At 49.4% G+C, this 27,366-nt stretch overlaps 12 protein-coding genes across 12 annotated transcripts; 5 read left to right on the forward strand and 7 right to left on the reverse strand.

The window, feature by feature from the left end:
- Positions 1–129: 129 nt before the first annotated feature.
- Positions 130–4,279, reverse strand: BO83DRAFT_419217 (uncharacterized protein; the record flags this gene model as incomplete). The annotated part of the gene is made up of 8 exons (XM_025534872.1): positions 130–1,534; positions 1,590–2,782; positions 2,870–2,919; positions 3,166–3,262; positions 3,330–3,444; positions 3,593–3,627; positions 3,722–3,966; positions 4,190–4,279. 8 exons carry the CDS (start codon positions 4,277–4,279, stop codon positions 192–194), a joined length of 3,168 nt encoding a protein of 1,055 aa, XP_025385453.1. The 3' UTR covers positions 130–191.
- Positions 4,101–5,365, forward strand: BO83DRAFT_380561 (GFA family protein). The gene is made up of 3 exons (XM_025531773.1): positions 4,101–4,521; positions 4,614–4,793; positions 4,896–5,365. The coding sequence occupies exons 1-3, from the start codon at positions 4,514–4,516 to the stop codon at positions 5,197–5,199; spliced, it is 492 nt and encodes a 163-aa protein (XP_025385454.1). The 5' UTR covers positions 4,101–4,513; the 3' UTR covers positions 5,200–5,365.
- Positions 5,366–8,403: 3,038 nt separating this feature from the next.
- BO83DRAFT_380566 (aldo/keto reductase) lies at positions 8,404–9,741 on the forward strand. The gene is made up of 4 exons (XM_025531774.1): positions 8,404–8,708; positions 8,765–9,029; positions 9,100–9,427; positions 9,478–9,741. Exons 1-4 carry the CDS (start codon positions 8,569–8,571, stop codon positions 9,678–9,680), a joined length of 936 nt encoding a protein of 311 aa, XP_025385455.1. The 5' UTR covers positions 8,404–8,568; the 3' UTR covers positions 9,681–9,741.
- A 352-nt stretch (positions 9,742–10,093) lies between these two features.
- On the forward strand, positions 10,094–11,372 carry BO83DRAFT_429568 (phosphatase PAP2 family protein; the record flags this gene model as incomplete). Its single annotated transcript, XM_025535478.1, has 3 exons — positions 10,094–10,212; positions 10,279–10,823; positions 10,879–11,372. 3 exons carry the CDS (start codon positions 10,094–10,096, stop codon positions 11,370–11,372), a joined length of 1,158 nt encoding a protein of 385 aa, XP_025385456.1.
- Positions 11,373–11,575: 203 nt separating this feature from the next.
- BO83DRAFT_429569 (vacuolar protein sorting family 37 protein) lies at positions 11,576–12,401 on the reverse strand (the record flags this gene model as incomplete). The annotated part of the gene is made up of 2 exons (XM_025535479.1): positions 11,576–12,062; positions 12,136–12,401. 2 exons carry the CDS (start codon positions 12,399–12,401, stop codon positions 11,576–11,578), a joined length of 753 nt encoding a protein of 250 aa, XP_025385457.1.
- A 239-nt stretch (positions 12,402–12,640) lies between these two features.
- On the reverse strand, positions 12,641–13,820 carry BO83DRAFT_410126 (ankyrin repeat protein). The gene is made up of 2 exons (XM_025534189.1): positions 13,752–13,820; positions 12,641–13,685 (listed from the first exon to the last, which is right to left on the reverse strand). Exon 2 carries the CDS (start codon positions 13,670–13,672, stop codon positions 13,016–13,018), a length of 657 nt encoding a protein of 218 aa, XP_025385458.1. The 5' UTR covers positions 13,673–13,685; positions 13,752–13,820; the 3' UTR covers positions 12,641–13,015.
- Positions 13,821–13,985: 165 nt separating this feature from the next.
- On the forward strand, positions 13,986–16,748 carry BO83DRAFT_380569 (tRNA ligase). The gene has a single exon (XM_025531775.1). The coding sequence runs from the start codon at positions 14,200–14,202 to the stop codon at positions 16,663–16,665; it is 2,466 nt and encodes an 821-aa protein (XP_025385459.1). The 5' UTR covers positions 13,986–14,199; the 3' UTR covers positions 16,666–16,748.
- A 419-nt stretch (positions 16,749–17,167) lies between these two features.
- On the reverse strand, positions 17,168–18,412 carry BO83DRAFT_391223 (uncharacterized protein; the record flags this gene model as incomplete). Its single annotated transcript, XM_025532892.1, has 4 exons — positions 17,168–17,786; positions 17,853–17,992; positions 18,057–18,208; positions 18,265–18,412. 4 exons carry the CDS (start codon positions 18,410–18,412, stop codon positions 17,168–17,170), a joined length of 1,059 nt encoding a protein of 352 aa, XP_025385460.1.
- Positions 18,413–19,154: 742 nt separating this feature from the next.
- Positions 19,155–20,829, reverse strand: BO83DRAFT_391224 (Zn(II)2Cys6 transcription factor; the record flags this gene model as incomplete). The annotated part of the gene is made up of 4 exons (XM_025532893.1): positions 19,155–19,934; positions 19,997–20,163; positions 20,207–20,717; positions 20,770–20,829. The coding sequence occupies 4 exons, from the start codon at positions 20,827–20,829 to the stop codon at positions 19,155–19,157; spliced, it is 1,518 nt and encodes a 505-aa protein (XP_025385461.1).
- A 680-nt stretch (positions 20,830–21,509) lies between these two features.
- Positions 21,510–23,036, reverse strand: BO83DRAFT_98606 (uncharacterized protein). The gene has a single exon (XM_025537768.1). It carries the CDS (start codon positions 22,855–22,857, stop codon positions 21,655–21,657), a length of 1,203 nt encoding a protein of 400 aa, XP_025385462.1. The 5' UTR covers positions 22,858–23,036; the 3' UTR covers positions 21,510–21,654.
- A 463-nt stretch (positions 23,037–23,499) lies between these two features.
- Positions 23,500–24,996, forward strand: BO83DRAFT_343084 (SGNH/GDSL hydrolase family protein). Its single transcript, XM_025528683.1, has 2 exons — positions 23,500–23,531; positions 23,597–24,996. The coding sequence occupies exon 2, from the start codon at positions 23,613–23,615 to the stop codon at positions 24,747–24,749; it is 1,137 nt and encodes a 378-aa protein (XP_025385463.1). The 5' UTR covers positions 23,500–23,531; positions 23,597–23,612; the 3' UTR covers positions 24,750–24,996.
- A 721-nt stretch (positions 24,997–25,717) lies between these two features.
- BO83DRAFT_401072 (class I SAM-dependent methyltransferase) lies at positions 25,718–26,833 on the reverse strand (the record flags this gene model as incomplete). The annotated part of the gene is made up of 5 exons (XM_025533440.1): positions 25,718–25,994; positions 26,078–26,201; positions 26,257–26,507; positions 26,614–26,721; positions 26,781–26,833. 5 exons carry the CDS (start codon positions 26,831–26,833, stop codon positions 25,718–25,720), a joined length of 813 nt encoding a protein of 270 aa, XP_025385464.1.
- Between the last annotated feature and the right edge of the window lie 533 nt (positions 26,834–27,366).

Below are 27,366 nucleotides of genomic sequence, written 5' to 3' on the forward strand. Positions count from 1 at the left end.
TCTTAGTGCTTCCGTTCCGTCCGTCCGTCCGTGTGCCGGGGTGTCACGTGTGATTATGCTGGATTGGGTGGCTTTTCTATAAGTTATTGTTTATTATATTGAATTGTCTTACATGTGAATGAGTGTCTTTGCATATTATGCTTATATTATAGTTTGATCATATTTGTCGGCCATAAATCATTAATCGTCTTCTACCAATGTCGGACACTAACCAGGACTTGTTCTCTCGGATCCAATTGGATGGAGGACTGCTGTCCTGTCACTAATCCCAGGCGCGTGAGGATTTGCCATACTAGCTTGCGCTTCAGGTTCTCTCGGACGGGAATCTTCTCGAGCGCGTCATACCCGTTGAAGTATTTGATAAAGGTGGGCCAGAACTTCTTGAGCGATGTTCGAAGTCCTGCGTATTCAAGGTCCCCTTCGGGGACTTCGCCTTGAAGTTCGGGGAATCGTGCCATGAGCTCGCCTAACCATCGGGACTCCAGTGGTGATGCACGGTGCGGGTACAGGATGAGCGATGATGTCTTCAAGGACGTGTTCTGGTCCAGGAGAGAATGGGAGAGGTCGAGCTCGTTGTTCCGTTTATACCGACCTGGCATGGGCGTTTCATCACCGCTTCCGTTGCTGTCCAGTGATGATGATGAAGAGGAACTGGCATCATCAAGGTCCTCCTTTATCTCGGTATCTGACGCTGATCCCCTTTTGCTCAGATATTTGTCAACTTCTTCCTGTCGAAGAGCTGTCTCCACAGCCATCTTGATTTCAGGGCTTATTTTGACTCTTGCAAAGGCCCGCAATTGAGTGACCCAGCCACCTCGTAGTAGCCACGCTAAGATGGCGAAGTACGTGTCTTTGTGGTCTTTGCTTGGAATGAAGCTTCCGTACGGTCTGGGCGTCCCGCTCATAGCTGATAGCATCTTGGGGAGACTTGGGAGGGTCGGGAACGCTGCCTGATAAGCTGCCGTGGCTACCTCAAGCTTGCTCAGATCGCAGTTTGGTGATACGACATAAGTGTCCCTTTGATGGAGCGGAGGGATTGCTCGCGCTCTTCTCCAATACACAAGATGGCTAGCCAGCATCTGAATTGTGGAAAGCGGTATGCCAGAGGACACAGATATGTGCGCAAATGACTTCGTCGGCTTCGAGCATCGGATATAATGGGCAAGCGCAGGGGCCAGAGCACCCCCGGATGCTTCAACGTCTTTGAGAATTGATGCCTCATTGTCCAGCAATAAGAGCGCGAAATGTTTAGCAAGCACTTGATGGGGGGCGGTGTTCTCGTCCGCAGTGGGATCATCGACCGGAGTGACACTGTCCGCCGTTGTAAGCCAGAGACCCGGATATGCCTTGTCAGTGGGCCCAGGAAGCCATGGCGTCGAAGTCAGAGGTGGTATCTGGAGCGAGATGGACACGTCTGGACTCAGGGACACCGACGCAATCTTTGATGCGGATATGCTGGTGAACACAGTGCAGATAGCCCTCGCAAGTGAGGACTGGCTGATTAGCTCCGAATAGAGGCTATTCACGGACATTCCTGCTCGTCACTCGGTCAGCAACCAAATTCATTCCAAATCGACAGGACCACATACGCTTCTCTTTAGCCTTCTCCTTGATATGTGAGATATGCTGCGCCTCCTTCCAAACATAATCCGTCCTAGCCTGCTCCCACTTCAACGCCTTCGAGAACTTCTTAATAATATTATCGTAAATCTCCCTCAACCGCATGGAATATTCCAACAACGGCGGATCCAAAACAAACACGACATTAAACATAGTCATGCAATCCTTATCATCCGGATCCAGCGCCTCACTCAACGTCCTGAACGACCTAACACTAATCATCGAGGTCCGCTGATAATCCGTACTAGCCATCTGCTTCGGACTCAACGTCTCCGTCGAAGCAGCAATAAGCTCCGTACCCCGATCAGGGCTATCATCCTCAGCCTCAGCCTCATCACCCCCATCCCCATCCCCAGGTGCCTCATTATGTCCTAGTTCCGCTCCCTCCCAAGTCGCACGAGGCTTCCTCTTCTTCCTCCTCTGCTTCCTCCACGTCCCATCCTCACGCACAAAAACCGGCCATCCCACAAACGCCAAATCATTAATCCCAACCTCAAACCGCCGCTTATGCCACGACCGCGACGGACTCAACAACTTCTCCCACACATCCGCAGGGAGCCCCAATAACGACTCCCAGGGGGGCCGAAACGGCCCGGCCTCATCCTCCTGTCTATCCGACGCAGCGCCCGCATCCTCCTCCGCATCGGAATTTGTCCCTCGTTTCCGCATCATCAGCCCCCGCCCGGACCCCACTGAGCCTGCACGCTGGGACTCTCCGCCCGGCGAGCCGGATATGGTTCCATCATCAACGACGCCGAAGTTACTCGACCGTCTTCCTGCCACGGGATGACTGCCTGCGATGTGCGAGGCGTTCTGGGTGGGATTGGCTGGCTGCGTCGCAGTCCCGGTGGTTGTGGGAGCTGCTGCAGTTGCAGTTATTGGTGTCTCGTCCTCATCTTCGCTAGAGGTGGAGCTGCTGTCTTCGCTGGAGCTGGAGTCGTTGCTCTTGGAATTCTTCCGTGACGGTCGTCGCGCTTTGGGCGCCCCTCGAAGTCCGTTCTCGCTGAGCGGGTTGGGTGGGTAATGGAAGACGAAGCGCGGACCGGCTCGTGAGCGCACTATTAGAATGATTGCTACCAGGCAGGGGTCTGGTGGCCGTGCAATGGACGACATCGGTCGTGGGTGGGTGTTGGGAGTTGGATTGCTGGGAGCATTGGGTGAACTTCAAGGGACGGGCGGAGAGTGATTTGATCGTTTTGGGGTTGGTGTTCTGGCGGGTCGGTTTCCCCGCATGACATTGCATGGTTACGTTGTTTTTGCTTCGACGTTATGGAGCAGGCAATTTGTCAAGAATTGTACCTATATTTTTTTCACAACATTATCTAGGTATACTTCAATTGAATGCACATCAAAGTGAGGTATGATACACAAGCTATATACAGAACCGCAATCCCAACGCCGGAAATGGAGAAGTATCTATCTATCCATCCATCATTAATCATCGAACACAAAAGTACCCTATTTATACAGAGGCCATGCCATCCCCCAATATCATACAGCTCCCCAAGCTATCTAGTATAGAATTCCGGCTGGAGAAAACTATACCTTCTTCTCCGCACCCTCCGCACCCCCACTCGATGTAGCCTTATCCTTCTCGAACACCAGCCCGAGGTTCTTGAAATCGTCCGGTGCCATAAGATTGCTAGAGACGAATCGCAAGTAATTAGCTATGACTCCTTCAATAGCGTATATGCAGAGCAAGAACATACTGGTCCATCCGACAAGACAGATACGACTTGGCCAGTTTCCGGCACTCGTCATCGTTCACACCTCGTCTCGATTTCAGGCACTTGAGGTAGTCGGTGATGAGGTGCTTGCATTCGCCTGGTTCAGCAGTAGAAGGGTAATGTGTCAGTTATATGTCTGTGTCGAATGGGTACATAGAGAAAGGGTTCGCGCAAGGCTCAATACTGCCGGCGAGGCGGGAAAAAAGGCTGGTTTGCAAATTAGACGGAAACGAAGGGAGGACTACCATCGTGATCAAGAGGGAAGCTGCCACGCTCGGGACTAGATCATAGGGGGATTATTAGCTCAGTCTGTTTCTTCCGGGACTGTTCACTGTCTATAGGCATATTCCAAAGCCGGGAAGGGTATAACTCACGGCGTAGGCTTCATGGGGGCGGCACCGCCACCGGGAGCTCCGAAACCCATGATGACAGAGTAGTACGTATATTCCGAAGCTGATAAATCAATTGATAACGAATCAATAATTGACTGGCCCAATATGTCGTCCTCTGTATCTGACAATTGCCGGGCTCGATAGTTGCTGAAAAACGGCACGGCGAGTGGTCCGATAAGTACAAACAAGACAATCGTGACAAACATGTAGACAAACAGAGCAAACATCTGCTGATGTATGAAGTGTCATGCATCGAGACACGGCAGAGATAATGAGCTCGTGACGCTAAACTCTCTACAGTACTGTGCCAGTATATTCTATTATGTACCAACTATGTCCTCATTCTATACCATGAAGGAAGTTTCTCTAGTTGTACTGGAATAGCAAAATGCGGGGTACCCAACCGCAAAACGATGCAACAACAACATGCAGAGGTGAAAGATGACAGACCAATGGATAAAGAGTAAGCGACGATAGCTGCATGGTATCCAGTGCTATCCGAGCGTCGCGGCGAATCCAAGTTTGCAAGTGCGGAGTCATTGACCCAGCCCCTCATGGATCCAGACAATCCGAGTTTGCATGACAGGTCTCTCATATACCAATGACGTTGTTGCATCCGAGGCCGTTCCGGACACGGTCCTGGTATATAAATTAGTAGTCGCGATCCTTTGTCCTGTCGAACAAGATTCCTTTACTGTCAGTAGTAAAAGTCACGCTTCGCACTTGACAATACTATACTATTCTCCCGAATACGTACTTGACCACTTGATCAATATGCCGATGTAGGTCCCTGCCATACTGATGAATTCTCGTGTACACGACACAGACATGATACGAGCAGTATTTGTCGAATAGATACTAACAAAGAACACAGGAAACTTGAAGGCAGCTGCCAGTGTGGCAGCGTTGAGTTCACGCTCGAATCCTCAACCCCAGTTCCCTATCAACTATGCGCCTGTAGCATTTGCCGCAAGGTCGGCGGATACAGTGGCAGCGTCAACCTGGGCGGTATTGCCGATAGCCTGAAGATCAAGAAGGGAAAGGACTTGATCAAGTATGTCATGCCAGTCTTCTTTCCGAGCCCGCGGTCTTTTGCCGGCCTCGAAATATTCTTCTATGACTGTTGGAGATGGCAGCTCAGAGCTGACCGGTTTAGGAAATATTCCGCCGTCATGGCGAGAGGCACACCGGATGAGAAGATCTGTGCGTCGGAGCGGAATTTTTGTTCCAATTGCAGCACCATGCTTTGGCTGTGGGATCACCATTGGCCAGAGCTCATTCATCCTTTTGCTTCGGCCATTGACACGGAACTGCCGGTCCCTGATGAGATGGTCTGCATCATGGAGAGCTCTAAGCCGGCTTGGGTGCGATGGCCAGAGGGGAAGAAGCAGGTATTTGATGGTTACCCAGAGCATAGCTTGGAAGACTGGCACAAGAAGCACAAATTGTTCTTCGAATAAATGAGACACTTTAGGTGACGATGATACGAAGTTTGACAAGATGTGAACTATGTTTTACAGAAAAGTGGGAGCATTGTTTGGAGACTTGAACTCATTATCATTATCATTATCATTGAAGTAGCTATCCATAGGCGAGTGACCTGCACAATGCAATGTTAGCAGCTGTATAAACAGACACTGATGCATAAATGTGTATGGGTGAGAAGTTCAGGTCTCCAAGGTGAATCTTTGTTGTTTCGTCAAGGTGGTTCGGTAAGAACACAGCGATTTAAGAATTCATCATGCAAAAATGAAGAAAACACGACAGGGGATACTCACACTTTGGAAGCTTCATTGAATATCTACAAGATGTTCCCTATTACTTTTCGACAAAGTTAGCATCACATGCAAGACATAGCATGAGTGACACAAGCATTGAGATGTCAACGAAGTCAGGCTATGAAACAGGTTAGCACAAGCACATTGGTATCAGGGTATGATCACTACCAACCTCATTAAATCAGATTTTTTTGTAACATGTTCATTTCCAAACACATGGCGTGCAGGATCAAACAGTGTGAATAACAAGATTCATCATGTAATGTTGACTTTGGGTATATGGGCATATGGAGAGGGTGTTTAAGAGTGACAGTACCTGTCATGACTTGTTAGTATGACTTGGATCGAAATTTTCTGGTAATCGCAGAACGATCGATGAAAGCTCAGGTGACGAGTTCTCAACAATGTGTACACTTCCCCAACACCCGCAAAGTTTGTACGCTTTGCTTTTGATGGATGCGGGTCAATGCACACGTTCTGTCCGCCCGTTCGTTCAAAGTATCTTCATCGACGGCCAACAATGGCATAGAGATGGAATGGTTGGTATTTACCTATCACCAGCTAGTTAGCAATGGTCACAAACAGGCTGAGTGAAGCAATGAAGTTATTTTGGAGTTGTCAGACAAGGCTGAAACTTGAGTTAAAACACGAATTCCACATAGTGATTAAGTTTGAGGAATGCCTTAAAGCGTGTCATAGGGTCATCATACAAGGGGAGGAAGAACATATAGAAGAACGCTGTGCTCGCATACCTTTTAAATATTGAATCATACATCATGTCGTCAGAAGATGTTCGTCATCATTGGACCATCTATAGTAGCGAAATGTCAGCAAGAGTTCAATGCAAACACGAAGCCGCAGGCAATGATGGTTTCTTTGGTATCAGAGTAATTCTAGAGACTTTTGGAAGGTCCTTCATGCATTTTCGGCCGTGGATACTCCTGTTAAGGAATTCATCCTGATATGGTAGGGATGTATAACTGAGGCAGTAAAATTCGTGAACTCACATCTTCATTGACAAGGCATGCTCAAATACAATCAATCATCATTGACTGTATTGAGCATGACAGTAAACCAACTTGAGTAAGTTGGGTTGTCGACTAGTGCATCTTGTTGATGTGGTTGCAAACTTGGGCAAGTTGAGAAAAAAATTATTGTGGGTTGCGCCGCGGTTTTATAGGTGGGCAGTTAACACCACGGCTAGCGAGTATCACCAAGAGCGTTGTTTGACCAGAAAGCAAACACTTCAGTGTCGAGGACCCACCCAACTAGTACCATTACTGCTACATCTCTTACTGTCTAGAATATGCGTATCTACAAGCTTTTAAAGGCCATAAGAGTTGCCGAAGTTGAACCAATCAGTCATTATTCGAAATTAACTAGGTCGCCGAATGATGGATTGTTCGATCCCGTAGGGCAATGCCTCATGAACTCTACGCTTTCCTACTTCAAACATGCTGGTCCTAGCTTAATAGTTCTGGTCTCGTCGCTGAAAAGGCTAGGGATTGGGACTTTCCAATCGATAGACTTGTACAAAATTTGGAGATTTACTCATGGGCTGGGTATCAGCTTCAGCCTCTATTCCAAGCTGATTATATTGCCTAAACACTTCAACGGACCCCTTAATAGAATATTCTCCTTATCACTATCTACTGTCACCAAACAGCAATGATTGAGCTGGTCTTCCAGATCATTAAGACCAAGATGGGATAGTAGCACGTCAAAGTTTCGAACTATCACATATATGTCGCTGTGGATGCTGAATCCCCAACTAGATCCACCGAAGTCTACCCAGAGGTGATGAGAGGCCTGTTTCAGATGGCAATTAGTCGGATATCAATCAAATCTGTCAATTGAATACTAACGAAACATACCGCATTGCTGATGTTTTCAGTGCTGTTTCTTTCTACCTGACTTGTGGGAGGGCTTCGTGATGATGTGATGCGTTATATGCAATGTATGCTTCATTCTTACATTCACCTACAGTGTCTAAACCGCGATTGATCGCTCGTATTCCCTCCTACAAAGTACCCGCGTGCAAAAGATCGTGCCAAATGTGGAGGTATTGTGAGGTTGACAAGATTGCCAAAGCGAAAATGGCAAAAGACCTGCAGATGACCACAAGACAGATCGGGCTCAAGGACCTGTCGAAAGCTGAAAACTGTCTTGAGCTAACAGAAGAGAAAGGTTGGGGCGATGACTGGTCAGCAAGATCTATATGGCTCAATAACTCACTCCTAGGACCGACCATCCATGGATTGTTGTCATGCCTCTAAAACTCATGGTTGATGCCTCGGAGTGGACGCCATGTCAACCTAGCAGCTGATTTGCAAGCTTCAATCATTCCACTATGATCGATTTCCTCTACTTCAAAGAGGATGGAAATCTGTTAAAGCTTTCACTGGTCCTGTCTCACGCGCATATACACCCAATGGATTTCGGCCATCGTGGCTCACAAAGAGTGGGAGGTTGGATATAGTTTTAAACTCCGAAGCAAAACATCGTATGGCACCAGGTAGTACGCCGAGAGACTGTCTTAGTAAGTTTCTGCAGCTATCTAGTACTTACCCAGCGCTTTGCCTGTCTGGATTTGCTGTGTACAGAGCGACCCAACATCAGGATATATTGACTAGACTTACAGTGGAGAATTGGTACCTGCTGGGTAACAGAATGAGGTAAACCCCCTCGAGCACGCCATTAGCGTAAAGTATGTTGGGCTTCGAATCGTCCAGAAACGCTCGAGTAATGCGCCCTGATTGCGATTTGTTGCAACATTAACTGTGTAAGCTCCGCTGAGGGCCAGTCTGGATCGGAGCTTTAGTGGGTCCGTCTCAAAACGTCATCGGCCCTCTCCCGACAGAAACCCAAAGTTCTATCTGCGTCAATTTGACGTCGATCCATGTTTATGATGCTGTGTTCACCAGGATTTTGTAATGTCATTTTGCGCCGGAAGATGGCCATAAAAGGAGCCTTCTTCCCGGCCAGCCGTTGTTCACCAGCACATAATACCCATTGACTCAATCATACTTCAATTGACGCATACTACTCAATATGACGACCACATTCAAGCTCAACACCGGCGCTCAAATCCCTGCCGTTGGATTTGGGACTTGGCAAGACGCAGAGGCACAGGAGCAAGCTGTTCTCGAAGCCATCAAGGCGGGATATCGCCACATTGACACTGCCAGAATGTGAGTTCTCATGCTCACTTCATCGAGTCAGTCGGTACGCTGACATGATTTTGCAGTTATGGAACAGAAGAGGCCGTAGGAAAAGCAATCAAGAAGTCTGGCGTTCCCCGTGACCAACTTTTTATCACCACCAAGCTCTGGAACAACAAGCATCACCCCGACGATGTAGCGCAGGCGCTTCAGGACTCGTTGAACGACCTCGACTTGGAATATGTCGATCTATTCTTGATGCATTGGCCTGTGGCCTTCAAGAGAGGAACTGAAAAGTTCCCCAAAAACGAGAGTGGCAAGCCAGCTGTGGAGGATACTGACTACGTCGATGTATGTATTCCATCCCCGTACACAACACCAACTACGCCCGAAGAATGCGCTAACTTACCACCTCTGGTAGACATACAAAGCCATGGAGAAGCTCCTTTCAACCGGAAAGGTGAAAGCCATTGGCGTCTCCAACTTCTCCAAGTCAGAGATGGAACGTCTCCTTCAGAACAGCTCCGTCGTCCCTGCAGTCCACCAGCTCGAAAGCCACCCATGGCTGCAACAGCGTAGCTTCGCCGACTGGCACAAGTCAAAGGGCATCCATGTCACCCACTACTCTCCGTTCGGAAACCAGAACGAGCTATACTCTCGCGAGGGCACAATTGGCAAGCTGATTGATGACCCCGTGCTGGTCGAAATTGGAAAGAAGTACAACAAGAGCTCTGCGCAAGTAGCACTTGGTAGGTCCCATATCATCTATCTTCGCGAAGAAGGAAGCTAACGCTTGTAGCCTGGGGTATCAACGAAGGACACTCAGTACTTCCCAAGTCAAAGACTCCATCTCGCATCAGAGACAACCTCCAAGGCGACTTCAAGCTAGACGCCGAGGATCTCCAGAAGATCCGGGGCATTGACCGTAAGCTCCGCTTCAACGACAGCAGCGCCGACTTTGGCCGAGAATTCTTCGGCGACTTGGACGGCAAGCAGAAATAAATTGGTATCTTGCAGCTTACATGTCTATTAATTCTAAATGAGGAAACGAAATGCAACGAATACAATATTACTCATACTTATGTGCTCCCCTCAACACCCCCACGAACCTCGTGTTCACCATCCCCTCGTAAATATAGCGTAGATCAGTAAGGTAGTAAAATTAAAGTTCAATGAACGATGCCGTACCACTATTCCGATGATTTGGGGTCTGAACTGTATGCTATTCTCATCTGGTCGGGTCACCTGCCATACACATAGCTACTTCCATACGAGCCTCGTAGCTATTTACTTATGCTTCTCACTCCGCAATTATCCCACCCCGTCATATCCAATCATCCACCTCTCTCATACATACCATCACCAATATTAACAAACATCTACTAGTAACTCCATAGTATATATACTAAACAACAATGCCACCCTCCAAATCAGAGGACACCCCTCCCCCCGCACCCCATCGTCATCAACTCTCCTACCGAAACTTCTCCAAGCGCCTAATCCTCTCCTACATACTCGACTGGATTCTCATAATGTACGTCCACCCCAAACCACAACCCCCCCAAAACTAAACACTACTAATCCAAAAAACTTACCCCAGCGGAGTCGCCCTCATCGGCTACGGCTTCAACCAAACAACCCCCAACCACCGACCCTTCTCCCTCACCGACCCAAGCATCTCCTTCCCCCACAGGAAAAAAGATACCGTCTCAACGGGCGTGCTAGCTGTGGTAGCGGTAGTAGCTCCAGCCGTGATCATCGTCTTGATCTCCGTTCTCTTTATCAATCCTGCTACTACCGGCTATGTTGGTTCTAGTGTCCAAAATGCTCGAGGAGAAGCTCTAAGAAGGAAGTTTATGATAAAGCTCTGGGAATGGCATGCAGGATGGATGGGACTAGGAGTTGCTCTTGCGGGAACGTTCATGGCTACGGAGGGACTGAAGGATCTATATGGGAAGCCGAGACCGGATATGCTGGCTAGGTGTGATCCGGATTTATCTGCGGTTAATGACTATGCGGTTTCAGGATTGGGAGGGAGAATTGCGGGTGCGCCTACGATGGTGACGTGGGAGATATGTCGCAATAAAGGGGATGAGATGCTGAAGGTGGATGGGTTTGCTAGTTTTCCGAGTGGGCATTCTTCTAGTGAGTTTTATCTATTATCAAGTTGGGATCTGATCTGACATGGGAATTATTCTAGTGTCGTTCGCGGGATTGATGTATCTCGCTCTTTGGCTAAGTGCTAAATTCTCCATTGGGTTCCCCTTCCTGGCGTATTCGCCGCTCAGCCAGGATTTGCAAAGACAGGATCGTGGGAAGATCCGAAACCAGGGTGCCGCTCCTCCTGTCTATATGCTCATCGTTGCATTAGTGCCTATTGCGGTGGCCTTCTTCGTATCCGCATCGCGTTGGTTTGATTATCGCCATCATGGTTTCGATATCATATTCGGATCGGTCATGGGAATGGTCTTCGCGTGGATTGGTTTCCGACTATATCAGCTGCCCATTATTCGCGGTGCGGGCTGGTCGTGGGGAGCTAGGAGTCGCAAACATGCTTTCTTCATGGGAGTTGGACAGCCGAGCCACGTTTCTGCCGATAATTGGGTCATGATGAGCGACAAACGCGATGCTGCAGAGAGCAGGCCGCACAACGTTGATCTGGAAAGCGGTCGACCGGGCCCGGATGAGCGATGAGCAATCGCCCTCCGCGCTGTGGTGAGAGCTTGACATTATATTCACTTTGTCGGCTTCAGTAGACTTTGTCTCCTTCATCTCCATCGCGTTCAGGATATGAATTTATGCAGAGAATGGGCTAGGTGATGCCATAGTCGAACCGTGACCTCGATCAAAGCCGGTAACTTCATCACCTCCATCAAGTTGCCAAACCAACATGAATATCACCTCCACCCACCAACCCTCCCCTCATCCCATCTAGCCTTGGCCTCTCTCCTAGCTGCCAATTTGGCAGATTCCGCTCTGACCCGTCTAATCCAATCGCCGACCTCTTTCTCAGTCGCTCGTCCATGATGTTCCTCCTCCAAAAAGCTCTCCTCGACTGCCTGACAGACCGCCTCCTGCTCCGCAATCGAAGCAGCCAGCCGCTGATACAAAGCCTTAGGCGACCACGGCGCCAGCGCAGCATCCATCTCAGACTGCTTTTTCCGCCAGGAGACCTCAAGCGACTGATGCGTCAGAAGAAGGGTTTCGGTAGAGGAGCGTAATTCCCCGACATGAGACTGCAGTTCCAGCAAGCGGTTCGCAAGGTCCTTGTTATATTTCAGAAGAGTCTGTAGGTTATCCTGATGCGCCGTATACGAAGGATGGTTACTGGAAAGGGCGGAGATGAGATTAGGATCTTGAAGGATGGTCTGAAGATCGACAGTCCTGTCATCACAAAAAGAAAGTATCCATTAGCCCATATCCCAACATCACAGCAAGGAATAGAAGTAAAACGTACGATTTCTCCTTCACACCAGCAGGCAACCAGCCCTCCTCCACCGTCGGCGGCTTAGGCAGTGCATTCAACGAGGCAGCGGGGTTAAATGTCGCCGGAGAAGAAGAGTATCTCTGTCCCTGCATATTCAAGCGGTCCTGCGCATAATGTCCTTCCTGGTACTGTTGTGGTGTTCCGGGATGCGACGGGGTGCCCCTTCGACTGGCTTCGTGGCTGCTGGGTTTCGGGGGAGGCGGGGGAGGTGTGTCCGGGTTAAGTGCTGGGTTCATGGCGAATGGAAGGGACCTCCAGGAGGTAGTGACTAGTAAGCTGACAGCTGGAAAGTACCTGAAGAGGTGGGCAGACAGACTGAGGACAGGCAGCAATTGGAGGGATTGGTCGAAGCCAAGAGCAGCACTGGCTGTGACGCCCGAAATGCGGGGAAGGCCGATCATCACGTGAGTGGATGGAGGGTGTTTACAAGGCTACAGATAGGTACTAGTACAGTGTGTGGGAAATGGATGTGGGGGTTGTAAACGGCTTAAGGTATAATTCTTGGTCACATAAGGTAGTATGCTGCCTCTCTCAGCTGCCCGTCATGCTCTGTTCGCGTGCGCTGGGCGCAGGTATAGGGCCCTTGTTCATGGAGTGCCGCCTGGTTGAGGCACCACTGCTCCAAGTATCAGGTTATCGGTAAGAAAACTCTCTCTCCTGCTATGCTCGAAGTAATACCAGGCGCGGTATTATAGGTTTGTTCGAGCTGCAGGTCCAAGGCTCTAGGCGCGAATTGTTGCGAGACGTAAACGGCCTCTCCGGAAGACCTCCGAAACCTCCAAGCAGGAAACTGGGTATCCAGTGTTGTCAGAGGGCCGCAGTATACTGGTAATCTGCTATAATATTCTCCTTAATCCGTCCTGCGGCGCACCTCACGCTCCTGGGTGTTGATACCGGAGCCCGAAATAGCATCCATGACCAACTGGCGCAATTGGCTCTGCGTAGCTTCGCTGTGGAAATCCTCACGCGCGGCCAGCTCATCAATGCGCCGCTTGAACTCGGGGTCCACCTCGTCCATTCCCGCGCTAGCCTCCTGTTCCGACACTGTGCCCAGGTTCATCTGAATGTTCGGGGGAAGCGGCGGAGCTGGGTTTAGTGCATCGCCAGCCGAGTCGGCCTCTGGCTCTGGCACGCCTGCGACTTGCCGCAAATAAGCAGCAATTTGCGGGAAAGAGCCATCGCTCTCGATAGTCTCATAGGCTGCGAGGCCCTCATCGTTTCTCTTGTTGTAGTCCACGCCCAGTTCTTCAACAAGGCATTTCGCAATGTCGAGGCTTTCCGTCACAAACAGGCAGGTTTCACCATCCTCGTCGAGCAGGTTGACGTCCACGTTGTAGTCCTTCACAAGAGCACGTAGCAGGTCGATGTGTCCGTAAGAAGCCGCAGCATGGAGTAATGAATATCCATGCTCATCCTGGTTCGAGGCGATAGAGGGGTTAGACTGCAACAGCGTCAGGACGGCGCCCGGATTATCGGCGGCCAGAACGTAAGGGTTGGGTTGAGTCATAGCGCCGGTTTCACTAGTTGGAGAAGAATTATGAGTCAGTTCTGATAGTGTCTGGTGTCTTAGACAGGTAGTGCCGTACCTTGAGTCACACAATAATTCCAAATGAAGTGGTAATGGAGAAGTGAAGGCAGGATGTGTTCAGTGAATCGAGATGGGCGGATGTAAGTGGCGCGGGCGGAAAAAAGCGCTTTTTCAAAAAAGGATCGCTGCCCCGCATCTTCGATAAGAAACTCCTACTTTGGGACCCCGAACGAGGCTGACGGTGACTCAACTTTTTACTCTCATTTTACGTCGCGCGAGGCTGCATCTTAGCTTGGGATAAGCTTCTGCTTGAGAAGGTCGAGCTTGCTCTGTTAAAACCTAAGGCAATTCCTCCCTGGCCTTGTCGACAACACACCGCGCGTGCCTTCTGCCTTCTCCCCCACCTCCTCCCGCATCCCAACCCTTGATTCCCTCGCTTCTACCGAGTGCAACACACGAATTGCGTACTTATCTGGATTTAATACGCGCGAACCCGAGAGATCACAATGGTGCAGCAGGACGAGCGGGAGGTCGCCGAGCTGGTCACCAGCCTGGAGGCTGCCAGCAGGAAAGGCACAGCTCACGGGAAGAAGTCCGGGTTCAAGTGCAAGAAATCAACCTTTGACGTTGAAAAAGCAGACAAAATCAAGGTGCATTCGTGGAAATTCATGGACTGGGATTACAAACGCGACGATTTGCCGACCTATGCGCGAGGACTGTTCACCACCCAGAGGAAGGATGGCACCCAGGAGATTGCGGTTCGCGGATACGACAAGTTCTTTAATGTGGATGAGGTGAATGACACAAAGTGGAGGAACATTGAGATGAACACCAGGGGACCCTACGAGCTCAGTGTGAAGGAAAATGGTTGCATTATATTCATCTCTGGTCTTGAGGATGGCACTTTGTTGGTCTGCAGCAAGCATTCTACGGGTGTTCGTTCCGATACAAATCTCAGCCATGCTCAAGCTGGTGAACGCTGGGTCGAGCGACATGTCAGTTCTGTTGGAAGGAGTGTAAAGGACTTGGCACGAGAGCTGCGCAGACTGAATGTCACCGCAGTAGGCGAGCTCTGTGACGACAGTTTCGAGGAACATGTCCTTGCCTACGACGAAAGCGCTTCGGGTATCTATCTACATGGACTCAACTTCAACGTGCCTCAATTTGCCACGCAGCCTAGCACAGAAGTACACAAGTTCGCCGATGCGTGGGGCTTCAAGAAGGCCAACTTTGTTGTGTATGAAGACCTCGATCAGGTCAAGAAATTCCTCGACAACTGTGCTGAAACAGGCACCTGGGACGGCCGCGAGACCGAGGGATTTGTGGTCCGATGCCACATGGGCGATAAAGGACGGGCGCCATACCGGGATTGGTTCTTCAAGTACAAGTTCGAAGAGCCTTACTTGATGTACAGACAGTGGCGCGAGTGCACAAAGGCAGTTATTGCAGGAAAGGTTCCTAACATCAAGAAGCACAAGAAGATCACTGAGGAGTACCTCCATTACGCGCGGAGACAGCTCGCTAAAACCCCTGGACTCGCACAACAGTACCAGCAAAACCACGGCATCATCTCTTTGAGAGAGGGTTTCTTGCAAGAGAGAGGCCTCAACGGATCTGAAATTATCCAAATGGAGTCTGACGAATCCGGCGATGTGACGCACGACGTGATTCTTGTCCCCGTCGCTTCACTGGGCTGCGGCAAGACGACGGTGGCTTTGGCTCTCTGCAAGTTGTTTGGATGGGGACAGGTGCAGAACGATAACATTCCGAAGCAGAAGAACAAGCCAAAGAAATTCTCCTTGGACATTACCAATCTTCTGGCCCAACATCCTGTGGTAATAGCAGACCGGAACAACCACATGCGACGCGAACGGCAGCAACTCATAGAGGATGTGTCGGTTGTGATTCACAAAGCTCGCTATGTCGCGCTCCAGTATGTCCACGAGCCCAAAGGACAATTGCTTCCTGGCATCCGCGAGGTAACGCGGAGACGAGTCCTTGACCGGGGAGACAACCACCAAACCATCCGGGCGGGAAGCAAGAATCCAGAGGAGGTCATTGGAATCATGGAAGGTTTCCTGAACCGGTTCGAGGCTGTCGACACCGATCGTGAGCCAGACTGCTACTTCGACCAAGTAATTGACTTGGATGTCGGTGCTTCTTCGCGTGAGAATCTGGAGACAGTGGTGAAAGCGCTACACTCGTTCTATCCCAAGCTCGTGAAAGAGATTCCGACGGCCGAGCAACTGGATGACGCTATCTACTGGTCGATGAACGAATACCAAGTGCAGCTGGACTGGAGCCATCAATATGGATCCCAGAAACCGAAGAACAAGAACAAGAATCAGAACCTGAACCCCGGCAGCCCTGCACCCACAGCCGGTCCCACCCCCGAAGATCTGGCCAAGAAGATCGAGTACTTCAACATCTCCCTACCCCCTGCAGAGGTGAAAAATATCCTCGAGTCTCTGTTTCCCCCGTCTACAGCTCCCGAACAAGCACGTCTCTACAGACAGCTCATCAACAGCAGACGTGTACAGCCCACCTTCCACGTGACATTGATCCACCGCGCCTCGAAGAAAGAACATCCCGGCATTTGGGACGAATACGTCCGCCAGTACATTGAAAAGATGAAGAGCAAGCCCGAGTCTGATCCCACCATCACCCCAACGCTGGCTCCGGCTCGCGTACGTCTTGAGCGTCTCATCTGGGACAACCGTCTCATGGCATTCGTAGCGCGGATATTCCCACCAGAGGACCAGAACCTGGCGGAATGGCCGTGCGCAAACGAGACACCCCATGTCACCGTGGGAACTGCGTCGCCAGATGTGAAGCCCAAAGAGAGCAACGATCTGTTGAAGTGGTGGCACGAAGTTGGCTCGGGAGGAGAAACCGGACTTTGGGAGGCCGAGATCCCAGGCGTGAGGGTTGTAGAGGGAAAAGTAGGTGTGGTGATGAGTCGGGGCAAATAAGTTAATGACTGATGACGACGAGTCATGAGTGATGATTGCAAGAGAAAAGTACATATTTAGTTACTATAGACATGAAAGTCGCCTGGTTTGGCATGCAGTATCTATCCTTTGCTCTACTGGACAGAGTAGTAGAGTATCATATCGAATAACTACGTTAGACAGAAATCCCTGTGGAATTGGTAAAAAGCAGACGAAGAATCAAGGGCTAAACAAACCATGGTTATCTCTTCATAGTCGAGTTGTCTTGGATGTGTGTTCTATCTTCAAGTTATAGCTGGAAAGCTAAGTTCATACTCTCTCATAATAATTCGTAGAAGTCTAGAAAGACCATCAATGCAATATGAATTGAAAGGGTAATAGTTTCAAATTTTTTTCTTCCCCCCAAGGATGCATTGAACATATTGTCCCCATTCGCTCCGAACTAGCCAGCGATATGATGTTACTCATTCTGACCTACTTTACAAACCCGATTCTTCAACACAACACAACATCTCCATCCCCTCTAGCCGCGCGCAGAACCTCCTTCATCCGAGTCAAATCCGCATTGCTCGTCGCTCATCCATAGGAAGCCGATAATGATGAACACAAACTGGAGACCATTCTCATTGATATCGAATCGATCCGATGCAACTCCCCCGAGACGATCAAAGGCCCATATCCTCATGAAGGATCCACATATGGTAAAGCCTAAGACAAACCGACGGGTATCCTGGGCAGCAAGGACTTCTCTAGCGCACCTCCCCAAATCGAGCCATGTATTCGCAGCGGTATCGGCTGCTGCATTGCTTTTCAACACTCCAGGTACGAGGATTTCTGCACAAAGGCACTTGGTATCTTTTCCTGCATTGATGTCGCTGACAAAGCCAATGTCTAGCTCGCGCTCTTCCGTAGAGCCTTGAATGGGCCTGTTGGGTCGGGCTATTGGCCTTCGTGCCTCTGCCGACTCGGGACGGTAGTCTTGTGAAAGGTCAGCAAGTTTATCAGCCAGATCTGAGAACCAAGTCAAGACGTCTTCCTGGTTTGCATCTCCTGGCCAGCCCTCCCATCTATCAGCTACAAAAAGCGGATTTATGCCTTTCCTGCATCTTTGGAATACGGCCCGGGACGCTTCTTGCAAACCACTTACGCATCCAAAAAAAAAAAAAAAAAAAAAATATGCGGCGTGAAATTGCGGGATTCCAACGTACAGAGGTCCAATCTCAGCCATGAGAATTTGATCCATATATTGGCGGTGCTCGGAGAGGGTTGCAAATTGCAAAGCTACTTGTATTGTGGATCCGTTGGATTTGTTGGGAGGAGGCATGGGTGTATTCATTAACTGCATCATCTATACATTCCCAGATATTGTTTTCTGACGTGCAAGCAATAGCTGAAGCCAATATAGGCTGTACAAGGGAGAGATCAAACGCTTCGGACAGTATTATTGCAGACTTCAATATCTGAATATTGTCCAGGGCAGCGGCACGACTATATGTGGGCATTAATTCGAAAATCGCAGAGTGTTCCAGGTCCAGCAAGAGCTGAAGGGTGAGGTTTCGGATATCTGTGTGCAGTTTAGAAATAGAGAGTGGGAGGTACTCAGAAATCACCTCTCTTTACCTGTTCGTGGAAGATAATTGAGCGCATCAGACGTGCAGGAGAGATCGTTTGCTTCACAGAGCGAATTAAACAGTCTGGTGAAGTTCCTATTAAGAGCATTCTGAATGGGACTCTCGTTTATCGTATTGACGCGGGGGTCGTCAGCCATGTTAGAACAGATACTGATGCTACAGGTCTTTTCCAAGGGGGAAGATGTCGCTAGATGCGGGCTGCTGGTAAGTAACATTTATATATTGTACTCCGTGTGGTTGCATGTCCTACGAGACACAGAATATAATAACCACTGAGACATAATTCTATGTCTGCTCTTCTGGTATTTTCTGAGATTTATAGAAGAAAGAGGGAAAAAAAGTTTTGTAGGCAGCAGAGGTGATTTTGAATAATCATGCAGGTGATATTCACTGTAGTCAGGCACTAATACTCTGATTTCTTGTCGTATCTTTTCTTTAGGTGGCCTGTCCTTACCGGCACCAACTGATGTCTTGAGACCTGGTTCAATATTATATAAACATTCGAAATTCGCCCCTGCCATTCGTCTTGAAGTTTCTGGTTGTGATTGTCTGTTTTTGTTCAGATGTATGATGTCATTACTGTTGACACTAGAACCAGAAAAAGTTGTTCGATGTTATTATATGAGTTAAAAGCAGTTGCATTTTACCGAAAAGGGCTAGTAGTATAATTAAGGAAAAATGAAGGGAAGGGGTAGGTTTAAGGGGTTCTACTATCGGTTCGGTCGACCCAAGTACTTAAGAATCAAATAGCTAGGAGACATTACATAGTAGTACCTATATACTAGAAAGCTTCTTCTGTCAGAGAAAGTCCTTGCGTCAAGTAACAGTGATACTAGTAAAGGATCCGAGCAGTGCTGACGATAGAGGATCGTACCATACTCAGGAAGAGGAAGACTCGCTCCCCTCTCTATAAACTCTTTTTGGCTTCCCAGGAATCAACATATAGCTGTGATTGCCCGTTCTGACCAGTCGCGACAAAATACGAGCCTGCTGTACACCCGTAGACGTTGCAATAAGGTCGAGTATCTGCATGATCCAATCCTTTGTGTGAGGCGATATACCCGCACAGTCCGAGGCAAGATACAAAGGCCATGGCAATCGAGCGACGGCCCCCAGGGCAGCGTCGCCTGAAGTGAAAAAGTACGGGACGCTAGCGCAGATGTCCTCTGCCAGTTGTTTATTGATGGAGATAGACTTGTGCATGAGCTGGGGTGAATCAGGACTTGCCTGATGGAGACACATCGCTTGAATCATCTCGTGGAGAATGATCCGCGCTTGGCGATAGTGGTTCCAGTACACTGCGTTGTCGATGTTTGGATATACGTGATATTCCGTGTCGTGGCTACGGAAGTGTGAAAATGTCAGTGGGGTGTTGATGGTCGTATACTGCCAGGTTGGGCTTAAAGAAGTCGCCCATGAGACTAGGTCGGCGTCAAGGTCTAGGGCTGCTTGGATTAAAGGTGCGATGTTTCCGCGGAAGCCAGTCGTGTTATATGTCTCCTTTATTGTTATGGAGAGATCGTTGTATGTGACTAAGATGTTGTAAAAGTCTTCCATTGTCTGAGAATCCGCATCACTAATGGATTTTGCATATTTTGATAATGCAGCTATCGTTGGCGAGCGATGACAACTCGTTCTGAAAAATATGTTGATCATAGCCTAGGTATGACATGTTAAAACTCCGAGAATAGTGGCTATGATATGATTGAGGGATAGCTAACAATCTGTAGGCGTGTGCTGGCGAAGAGGCGCCGCCCAGCCGCTGATTCGAATTGCTGCATTCCTCGTAGCTCAAGGAGCTTCAACGCTCCTCGGGAGTGATTTAGCCAAGCGTCCATCATCTGTGATTGGCCTGAAATAATCTGTTCACTAGGGATTAACAACCCACCTATAAGCACCGGTTTTAGCCAGGCACATTACCTCGTACATACTCAGCGTGACCACAGCCCCCAAAGTGGAGTCCGAAGTAGCTAATACTGCATCCTGAAGACTCGTATTGGTGGACCGCAAGGCCTTGCTGTACTCCTCCGCAGCCGATCGTGCCAGTTCAGGCCGGTGGTAGATCCTCGACATGCATGCCAGCCCTATGGCTTTCATGGTGGCTTGAAGTGCATCCGAGGGGTCAGTGCGCAGCAAATTCGGCAAATAGCAGAGAATGCCGGGGTTTTGACTAGTGCCGACATAATACTTGAAGATGTGAGACATGGCTTGTTCCTGAATGTGGGTGGTGGGCCCTTCGATCAATGGCGGTGTCTTCGAACTTTCTGCACTGTCTGCAGAGGGGGATCGAGCGGCCTTGCGGGTACTGGCAGCTCGGGCCAAGGCCTTGGTGGTTACAGCGGCCGTTTGATCAAAGAAGCGAAGAGCGTGGAGGTCTTGGTACCCGGGGCATTCTTTATCTATCCGCAGACATTGGGAGCATGCAGGTCGCTCCTGGTCGCACTACTGTATGGTCAACAGTCAATCATCCAGGCGTGAAGGTGCATCGACGTACTTTTAGGCGCCGCTTCCGGCATAAAGCACACCCTGGGCTGGGCTTTCCTCTGTAAACCATGTTGGCCTGAAAGGGTATGTGGTTCGGAAGGTGGGCTTAACCTTGAGACTATCCCCGCTTTAAAGGTCCATGCTGAGTTGTCGGGGTCGGAGCTTGTTACGAAAAGGAGACTAGAAGCAGACTCAGCCGCGTGGCATCAAAGCTAGATCGGTTCCACTGAGCCTCCATAGCTGGACGAAGCGTATACTCCAATCAAATAGCCACTCATAGGTGTCAGATTGAGCTTAGCAGTGTTGGTGTCGGCTCGAAGAAGCTTGTTCTTGAACCAGTGAGAGGGGAGTCATGCTGTATCATGAGTGGCACGTTAACCAGTTCCGAAGAGCCTTATTTATTAACTTAGAAGATGTGGCTTCAACCGGCACTGGGGAGTGCTTACCGCCAAAGTGATGAGTCTCTCGCTTGTAACTGACCTAATTAACCACCCCACTTTCTCCTCGGTTCAAGCTTGTCCTAATGCAGTAACCAGTTCGGTACTTACGGTGTATCCTGAAGCAGCGCTGGGGGCAGATGGCATTGATTGTTTCCTCGAACCATGAAATGTATATATTCATTGGTGTCAAACATTTGTAATGTGAAGAATTTCCGTAATATCAAGTCTCGTGTTTTAGCTGGAGCGTTACACTGCTAATCGAGTAAATGCTCTTGCTTTTGCCCAGTACCGCTTCGGTCGATAGTCCTCAGCTAAGAACTGGCCGATCGCTCATATGCGATCAACTGAGGGACTCACATTTCGCTGTGGAGCGGATACCGGCTGGCAAGGAAGTTGATATGTCTGTCGTCTTTCGAAGTATATAATAACTCATCCATCGTGATTGAGGCCTTCCATCACCTAATCCTAGTAATGACTGGCCTCCTAGCGTTGACACCCCTCCGGATCAATCTTTGTGCTGACCGACGCAATGGGGATCTCGCAGCATTATCTCGCGGCTCACGTGGGAAGTAAATGGTTCCAGAGGAGGAGTAAAGGTACTGGAGACGCAAGTAACTCAGCTCTGGCATCGCCGTAGACAAGAGTCTGAATAGACCGTCGAAGTGACCGTCAACATGAATCAGCCTCAAGTCCAAGTGCACCAGCCGAGTAAGCTGACGAAAAAAAGTCATGAGCGTAGCTTCAGACATTCGAGTGTCGCACAAGGTACACTTCTTCAAGCCCTGGAATTGGCAAGATTCTACTACCCGATTGAAGAAGTATAATTCCTCCCTCACCCCGGCCGTCTCGTCGAATTCATCATACTCCCATACCAGGTGCAGTTCCTCGAGATTAGGACAAAGGCTCAAAAGGTGTGCGAGTGATCGGGTGTTTTCCCGGGCTTCTTCGTAGCTCGGCGGTAACTCGAAATCGTCCTCTGGCCTTAAAGGGGATTCCCGGGGTCTAAGGAAATCTATCTTATGTATGTGGTGCGCCAGGCTTAGTCCTATCTTCTTGCATGGTTGGAATGCTGCCGCCAGCCTTGTCAAGTCCGCCGTGCTGCCGCCGAATACAGCGGGGATCTCGCCGAAAGGGAAGCTACAACGCCCCCCATATGTGTGAGAATAGCCACCTGCAAAGGCATCAAGTGACCGAATAGGCAGCCCAGAATTTTTGAGGGCTGACATTGTCACTTGAAACACTCTGTCGGTGAGAGCTCCCAGATAGCCGTTCCCGAAAACCTTGAGGGTAATTGATAAAAGCTCATCGTGCGGTGAGTTATTATGCATATTTGCAAACCCTTGCGCCAGTAACTCAAGCACTCTGGGGCTAACAGGGGGCACTTCTTCAGTGTGGAGGGCAATAGACGTATACAAAGTGAGATCCTGCACCCAAAGCCCGAACCGTCCTGGCTGGGTAACCCCAACAAACTGCTCAAGCGGGGCCTCCGCGATTTCCAATTTCTTGGAAAGGAAATATTTCCGAAATGCAGCATTAGACGATTTGACGGAGATGGTGCGTTTAGTCAGACGCAGAGCGCAGTGATCGTGGAAGTCTAGCCAAGCCACAATTTCCTCGATCAACTCCACCGGAAGGCTTTCAAGTGTCACAGACGCCATGGCCGGAGAGCAGTCTGGCGCTATTCAGGTTTCACCGGGGAAAGGAAGAGGGTAGCAGGAGAAAGACCCCAGTAGGCACTTGGCGAGATTAAGTATGGTTCTTGAGAAGTTGGACTAGTGACACTTGGTGGATGGTGGTTTATGTCGCTTTGGCGGAGTCATTGACGCTCGGGCCTAAGATATCAAGCTTTTGCCAAACGTGGATTGGCTGATCCGTGAGACATTACTTATCGCCATTGACCGGGGTCCAAATTAGAAGATGGGACCGTATGGTCATATGAGGCGTGTGTCGGTTTTAGCCGCTGCCCTACTGTCAATCAGTCTGCTGTTGGGCTGATGTCCAAAGAACTGGTCCGATGGTCTCTGTAGCGATTATGATTTCGGTTGGTTGGTGGTAAGGTGCTTTCCAGCTCTGATACGTTGATGATATCCGAGCCCTCGTCGTAGCAGGCCTTAGCGTGGCAAGACCCTGAACTAGGCGATGCACTAGACAGCCTCGAGGTTACTTCGAGGGGATATGATAGGAAAGCCGTATCCCAGCACATTCCTCTTTGGTGCCTGCAATACCTATCGCCAGATGTCACCGTCTTTTCTCATTTTAGTGTAGGATTAGTTAGTCCATTAGTACGCGCCGGACTTGTGAAATCCCTACCAAATGGACCTAGTACCTGGCGGTAGCAGTAGTTTTATAATGACCGGGCATCACCTGCGCCCGAGGTCGCCGATCTTGATTACGCAGCAACCGCAAGTCCAAAATGTCTGGCCTTCTGGGGAGCCGTTCCTGGTGGCTTCCATCACCGGGAAGCCGAGGGTTTTGCTATCTTTTCGTGTATCTTGCAGCTCTATTCACTCTAACCCCAGTTGTCCACGCTGCCGTCGCTGTCGAACCTGGAGCATTCGGTCAATTATCCCAGCTGGCAGATAACCCTTCTTTTTCCTCGGCCACAACCAACGAAGGCTCCGAAACGTGGTCACCAGTCACGAACTCGATGCAACTCGGTGATGGGAAGGAGGAACAGGACGCCTTGCAAATGATGACCTTTATGAAAGACGCGACCCAGACAGACTCAGCCTCAACCGTAATCTCAAAAGACACAATGCAAAACGGCAACCTACGAGTAATGATCGTAGGAGACTCCATGTCCCAAGGAAAAGAAGGGGACTACACGTGGCGGTATCGAATCTGGGAGTGGTTCCGGGCGCAAAACATTGCCGTTCAGCTGGTGGGCCCCTACACGGGGACCGCGCCGTCCGAACCGCAGGCCCACGGGGAGCTCCAGCACCAAGCCACGCTGGGCCAGCCCCCGACCAGCGGCGGGTACGCCCCTGACGTGTCCCCGGACTTTGATCGTCACCATTTCGCCGTGTGGGGCCGCATGGCCGCCATCGACAAGGACTTGATCTATGATGTCCTCAGTGCCCACCAAGCAGACTTGATGCTGCTAATGCTGGGGTTCAACGACATGGCCTGGTTCCAGAGTGATGCATCCGGCACCCTGGACAGTATCCGTACCCTGGTTATCAATGCCCGCGCCGCCAACCCCAACCTCAAATTTGCCATCGCCAATGTTCCCCAGCGCAGCCTTATCCCGGGCCGAGAGGATATTCCGTTTAACACCCATATCTATAATGCGTTGCTGCGGAATGCTGTCCCAGAGTGGAGTACTGCAGATTCTCCCATCCATTTGGTCGAGCTGCAGGAGAACTACGATTGTGGACCAGATGCATGTCCTGCCGGGTATGATGGTCTGCATCCGAATCCTGTGGGAGAGTATCAGATCGCTCGCGCGTTCAGCCTGACTCTAGTAAAGGATTACGGGATCGGAAACACTCCGTTGATCATTCCTGACAAGATTCCAGAGAGGCCTCCCCACTTGTCGTTCAGTTTCTAAGCGAGATATAGCAGTATTCTCCCTGTGCAGTCCAGACTATCCTCGTCGATCCACCTACGTATGTCTTGATAAGCAAAACCTAGAAGACATCATCATCGTATTGGTGATATTGTATGCCATAGCCTTTTCCATCACTGCCTCCACCCCCTCTGTCCCTCGATCTAGACCATACAAATCGTCCACAAAAGAGTCACACAAAACGGGGATGATGCCACGGATAGAAGAACTCCAGGATACTGTTATGCACACTGATCAAATGGAAATAAGGTTCTGAGGATAGTATCGTATGGATGTCCTCCCCTTGCATGAGTCTTTTACGTTGTTCTTCTAACGAGTAGATCCCATCTGTGTAGAAGGAAAACAGAGAGCAAGGGGGTAGGCATTAGAAAATAGTTATGCAGCGGAAGCAGCGCTCGATAATAAACCTCGGCAGTATCATTGCGAGTGTGGCTTACCTAGTTGAATGGACTTATCGTAGGTCTTAACTCATTGGTGAATACAGTCAAGGCACTTCATATGGCTTAGTATATCTAAATTTGGAATCGCTATTACTACTGGAAAGGGGAAGTGGACGAACAGATTATCGATAATAGTCTGTATAACTCAATGTATTTTGATATGAGCAGGGGCTAAAGGTATTGCATAATGGGCGATATCGAGGATATGAATTTATGCTACATTGAGTAGAGAACCCTACCAGGAATGTCTCGGATAACTGATCAGCTACGTCGAGTGCTACATCCATTAGCTCGACATCCCAACTGACCAATTATGATAAATCTTCATGGAGTTAAGGTAGTAATAACCGTAATGCATGTTAAATGCTCACACATGACTCTTATCTGAGGTACCTCCTGCGGCACGGGGTAAGCTGACAGGGCTTGCAGCAAAGCAATCCGGTTATATGGAAACCCGAAGCATATCTTGTTCCTTTACCGCTCCATGGCGATAATGAAATAAGCCAACGATTATGCAGTTTTTTGTGCCAATATCCTGACAGGAGACCAGTTATATACTGTTCCCTTGCGTTCAGCGCAAAGACTCTGCAGTTCCGCCTCATGCTTGGCCACCAGAGGTACAATCTCTTCCGCGCATGTCAGCTTGGTACCGCGCAATATCTCACCGAGAGCAAGAAGATATGTGTCCGTGCATTTCTGGACAAGGAAGTCTCGGAATGATTCTGTCTTGGATTCTATGATTTCCAGATGTGCTTCTTCCAGATCGCGAGGAAGTCTTGTTGCCCAGCTGCAATAATATCAATGAGCCTCATATATTTTCACACTGACTGAAAGTTACTAGGACAGATGAACGATGAGAGTAGGTCTTACCTGTAGTCCAACCCAACCTTCTGAAATAAACTTGGTATCCGTTGTGCAAACTCAAGGGCCTTGCGCCCTTGCACAGATTGATGAACGAGGTCGGCCTCTTCCCACTGGATATAGCCTCCTGGCTCTAGTATGTATTAGCTGAACACAAGGAAATTGTATCTAGCGATGGGGATACTCACTCAGCAACTGTTGCAAATGGGAAATCAGCGGCCCGGTGTTGCCATCTCGTATATTACTCGCCCACATCCGGACATGTACAACATCGTATTGACCGACAAGTGTGGGAGGGACATCCTTGAAGGCGTCCAACAGCGCTAGATTGACGTTCCGTGGCCACATATGCTTCGAAGGATATTGATCCTCCGAGATATCGAAGCCATGCAGTTGCACAGTAGGTGGCATCGACGGGGATAGGTCAAAGAGCCATATCCTGTACTTTGTTAGTGGATATTCTTATGCTGGGCCGTGCATGCAACGGAACCCGAACAGGATCGATCCATGCCCTCGAGTCAGGAAAAGACTGTGAACTGCATTACCCATTGCCAGTGCCAACTTCCGCTATCTTCATGTCTGGAGTGATTGGAATGTGGGGGTGAAGTGTATATCCAGTGTGAAGCTTCCATAGAAGGTGCTGAGCATCCAATCTAGAAACATAATGAGCAGGATATTGCGATGTTAACACTAGCTCGCATTGAAGCCTTACCGGACTGAATCCGACAGTCCTCTTCCAAGAGGATATAGATCAGAGTCAGCCATTGCCGTTGGAGTAAATCGCGTTTCTGGTAATCACTTTCTCTAACCGAGTGTTCAACCTGAACATACCAGAAACTGAAGACGGACGAACTGACCGGTATAAATGTCCATCGACATTCCTTCTATGCAAAGTTGAGATCCTCAACCAGGGAAAAACTGTGACGTGGGCTAACTTTACTAATGTCATCTTTAAGTTCCATGCCGCGCTCAAAGAAATTGTATCAGATCAATCATATACCAAGTCCCCTTGCATAGATGTATGACAACGCCTTGGGGTGCTCCTACTTAAATGATCAACCTTTGATTGTGAAGAAGTACTCATCATGGTCCAATATACCAGTGAAACCTTGATCGGACTAACATACCAGTGAAACCTTGATCGGACTTGCGAAGGTTTCCCGTAGCTCCAGCATGGTCCGTCTCTTCCGTGTGTCTCCAACCTGGATAACACCATGCTACGGCTCGATATAGAAGTACCGGTACTTTCGACGGCGATTCCAAGAAGGATTAATTTATGCTATCAACAATCATCTCGA

The sequence above is a fragment of the Aspergillus eucalypticola genome, assembly GCF_003184535.1.
Source record: "Aspergillus eucalypticola CBS 122712 chromosome Unknown BO83scaffold_22, whole genome shotgun sequence".
In the NCBI taxonomy this organism is placed as follows: domain Eukaryota; kingdom Fungi; phylum Ascomycota; class Eurotiomycetes; order Eurotiales; family Aspergillaceae; genus Aspergillus; species Aspergillus eucalypticola.

Bases quoted from the DNA above. Each gene is read 5' to 3' on its own strand.
- BO83DRAFT_380561 (XM_025531773.1), top strand. The intron at 4,794-4,895 runs GTATGTCATGCC...TGACCGGTTTAG, and splicing joins AAGGGAAAGGACTTGATCAA to GAAATATTCCGCCGTCATGG.
- BO83DRAFT_380566 (XM_025531774.1), top strand. From the start codon at position 8,569: ATGACGACCACATTCAAGCTCAACACCGGCGCTCAAATCCCTGCCGTT. The intron at 9,030-9,099 runs GTATGTATTCCA...CACCTCTGGTAG, and splicing joins AGGATACTGACTACGTCGAT to ACATACAAAGCCATGGAGAA. The intron at 9,428-9,477 runs GTAGGTCCCATA...TAACGCTTGTAG, and splicing joins CTCTGCGCAAGTAGCACTTG to CCTGGGGTATCAACGAAGGA.
- BO83DRAFT_410126 (XM_025534189.1), bottom strand. From the start codon at position 13,672: ATGACTCAACCCAACCCTTACGTTCTGGCCGCCGATAATCCGGGCGCC.
- BO83DRAFT_380569 (XM_025531775.1), top strand. From the start codon at position 14,200: ATGGTGCAGCAGGACGAGCGGGAGGTCGCCGAGCTGGTCACCAGCCTG.
- BO83DRAFT_98606 (XM_025537768.1), bottom strand. From the start codon at position 22,857: ATGGCGTCTGTGACACTTGAAAGCCTTCCGGTGGAGTTGATCGAGGAA.
- BO83DRAFT_343084 (XM_025528683.1), top strand. From the start codon at position 23,613: ATGTCTGGCCTTCTGGGGAGCCGTTCCTGGTGGCTTCCATCACCGGGA.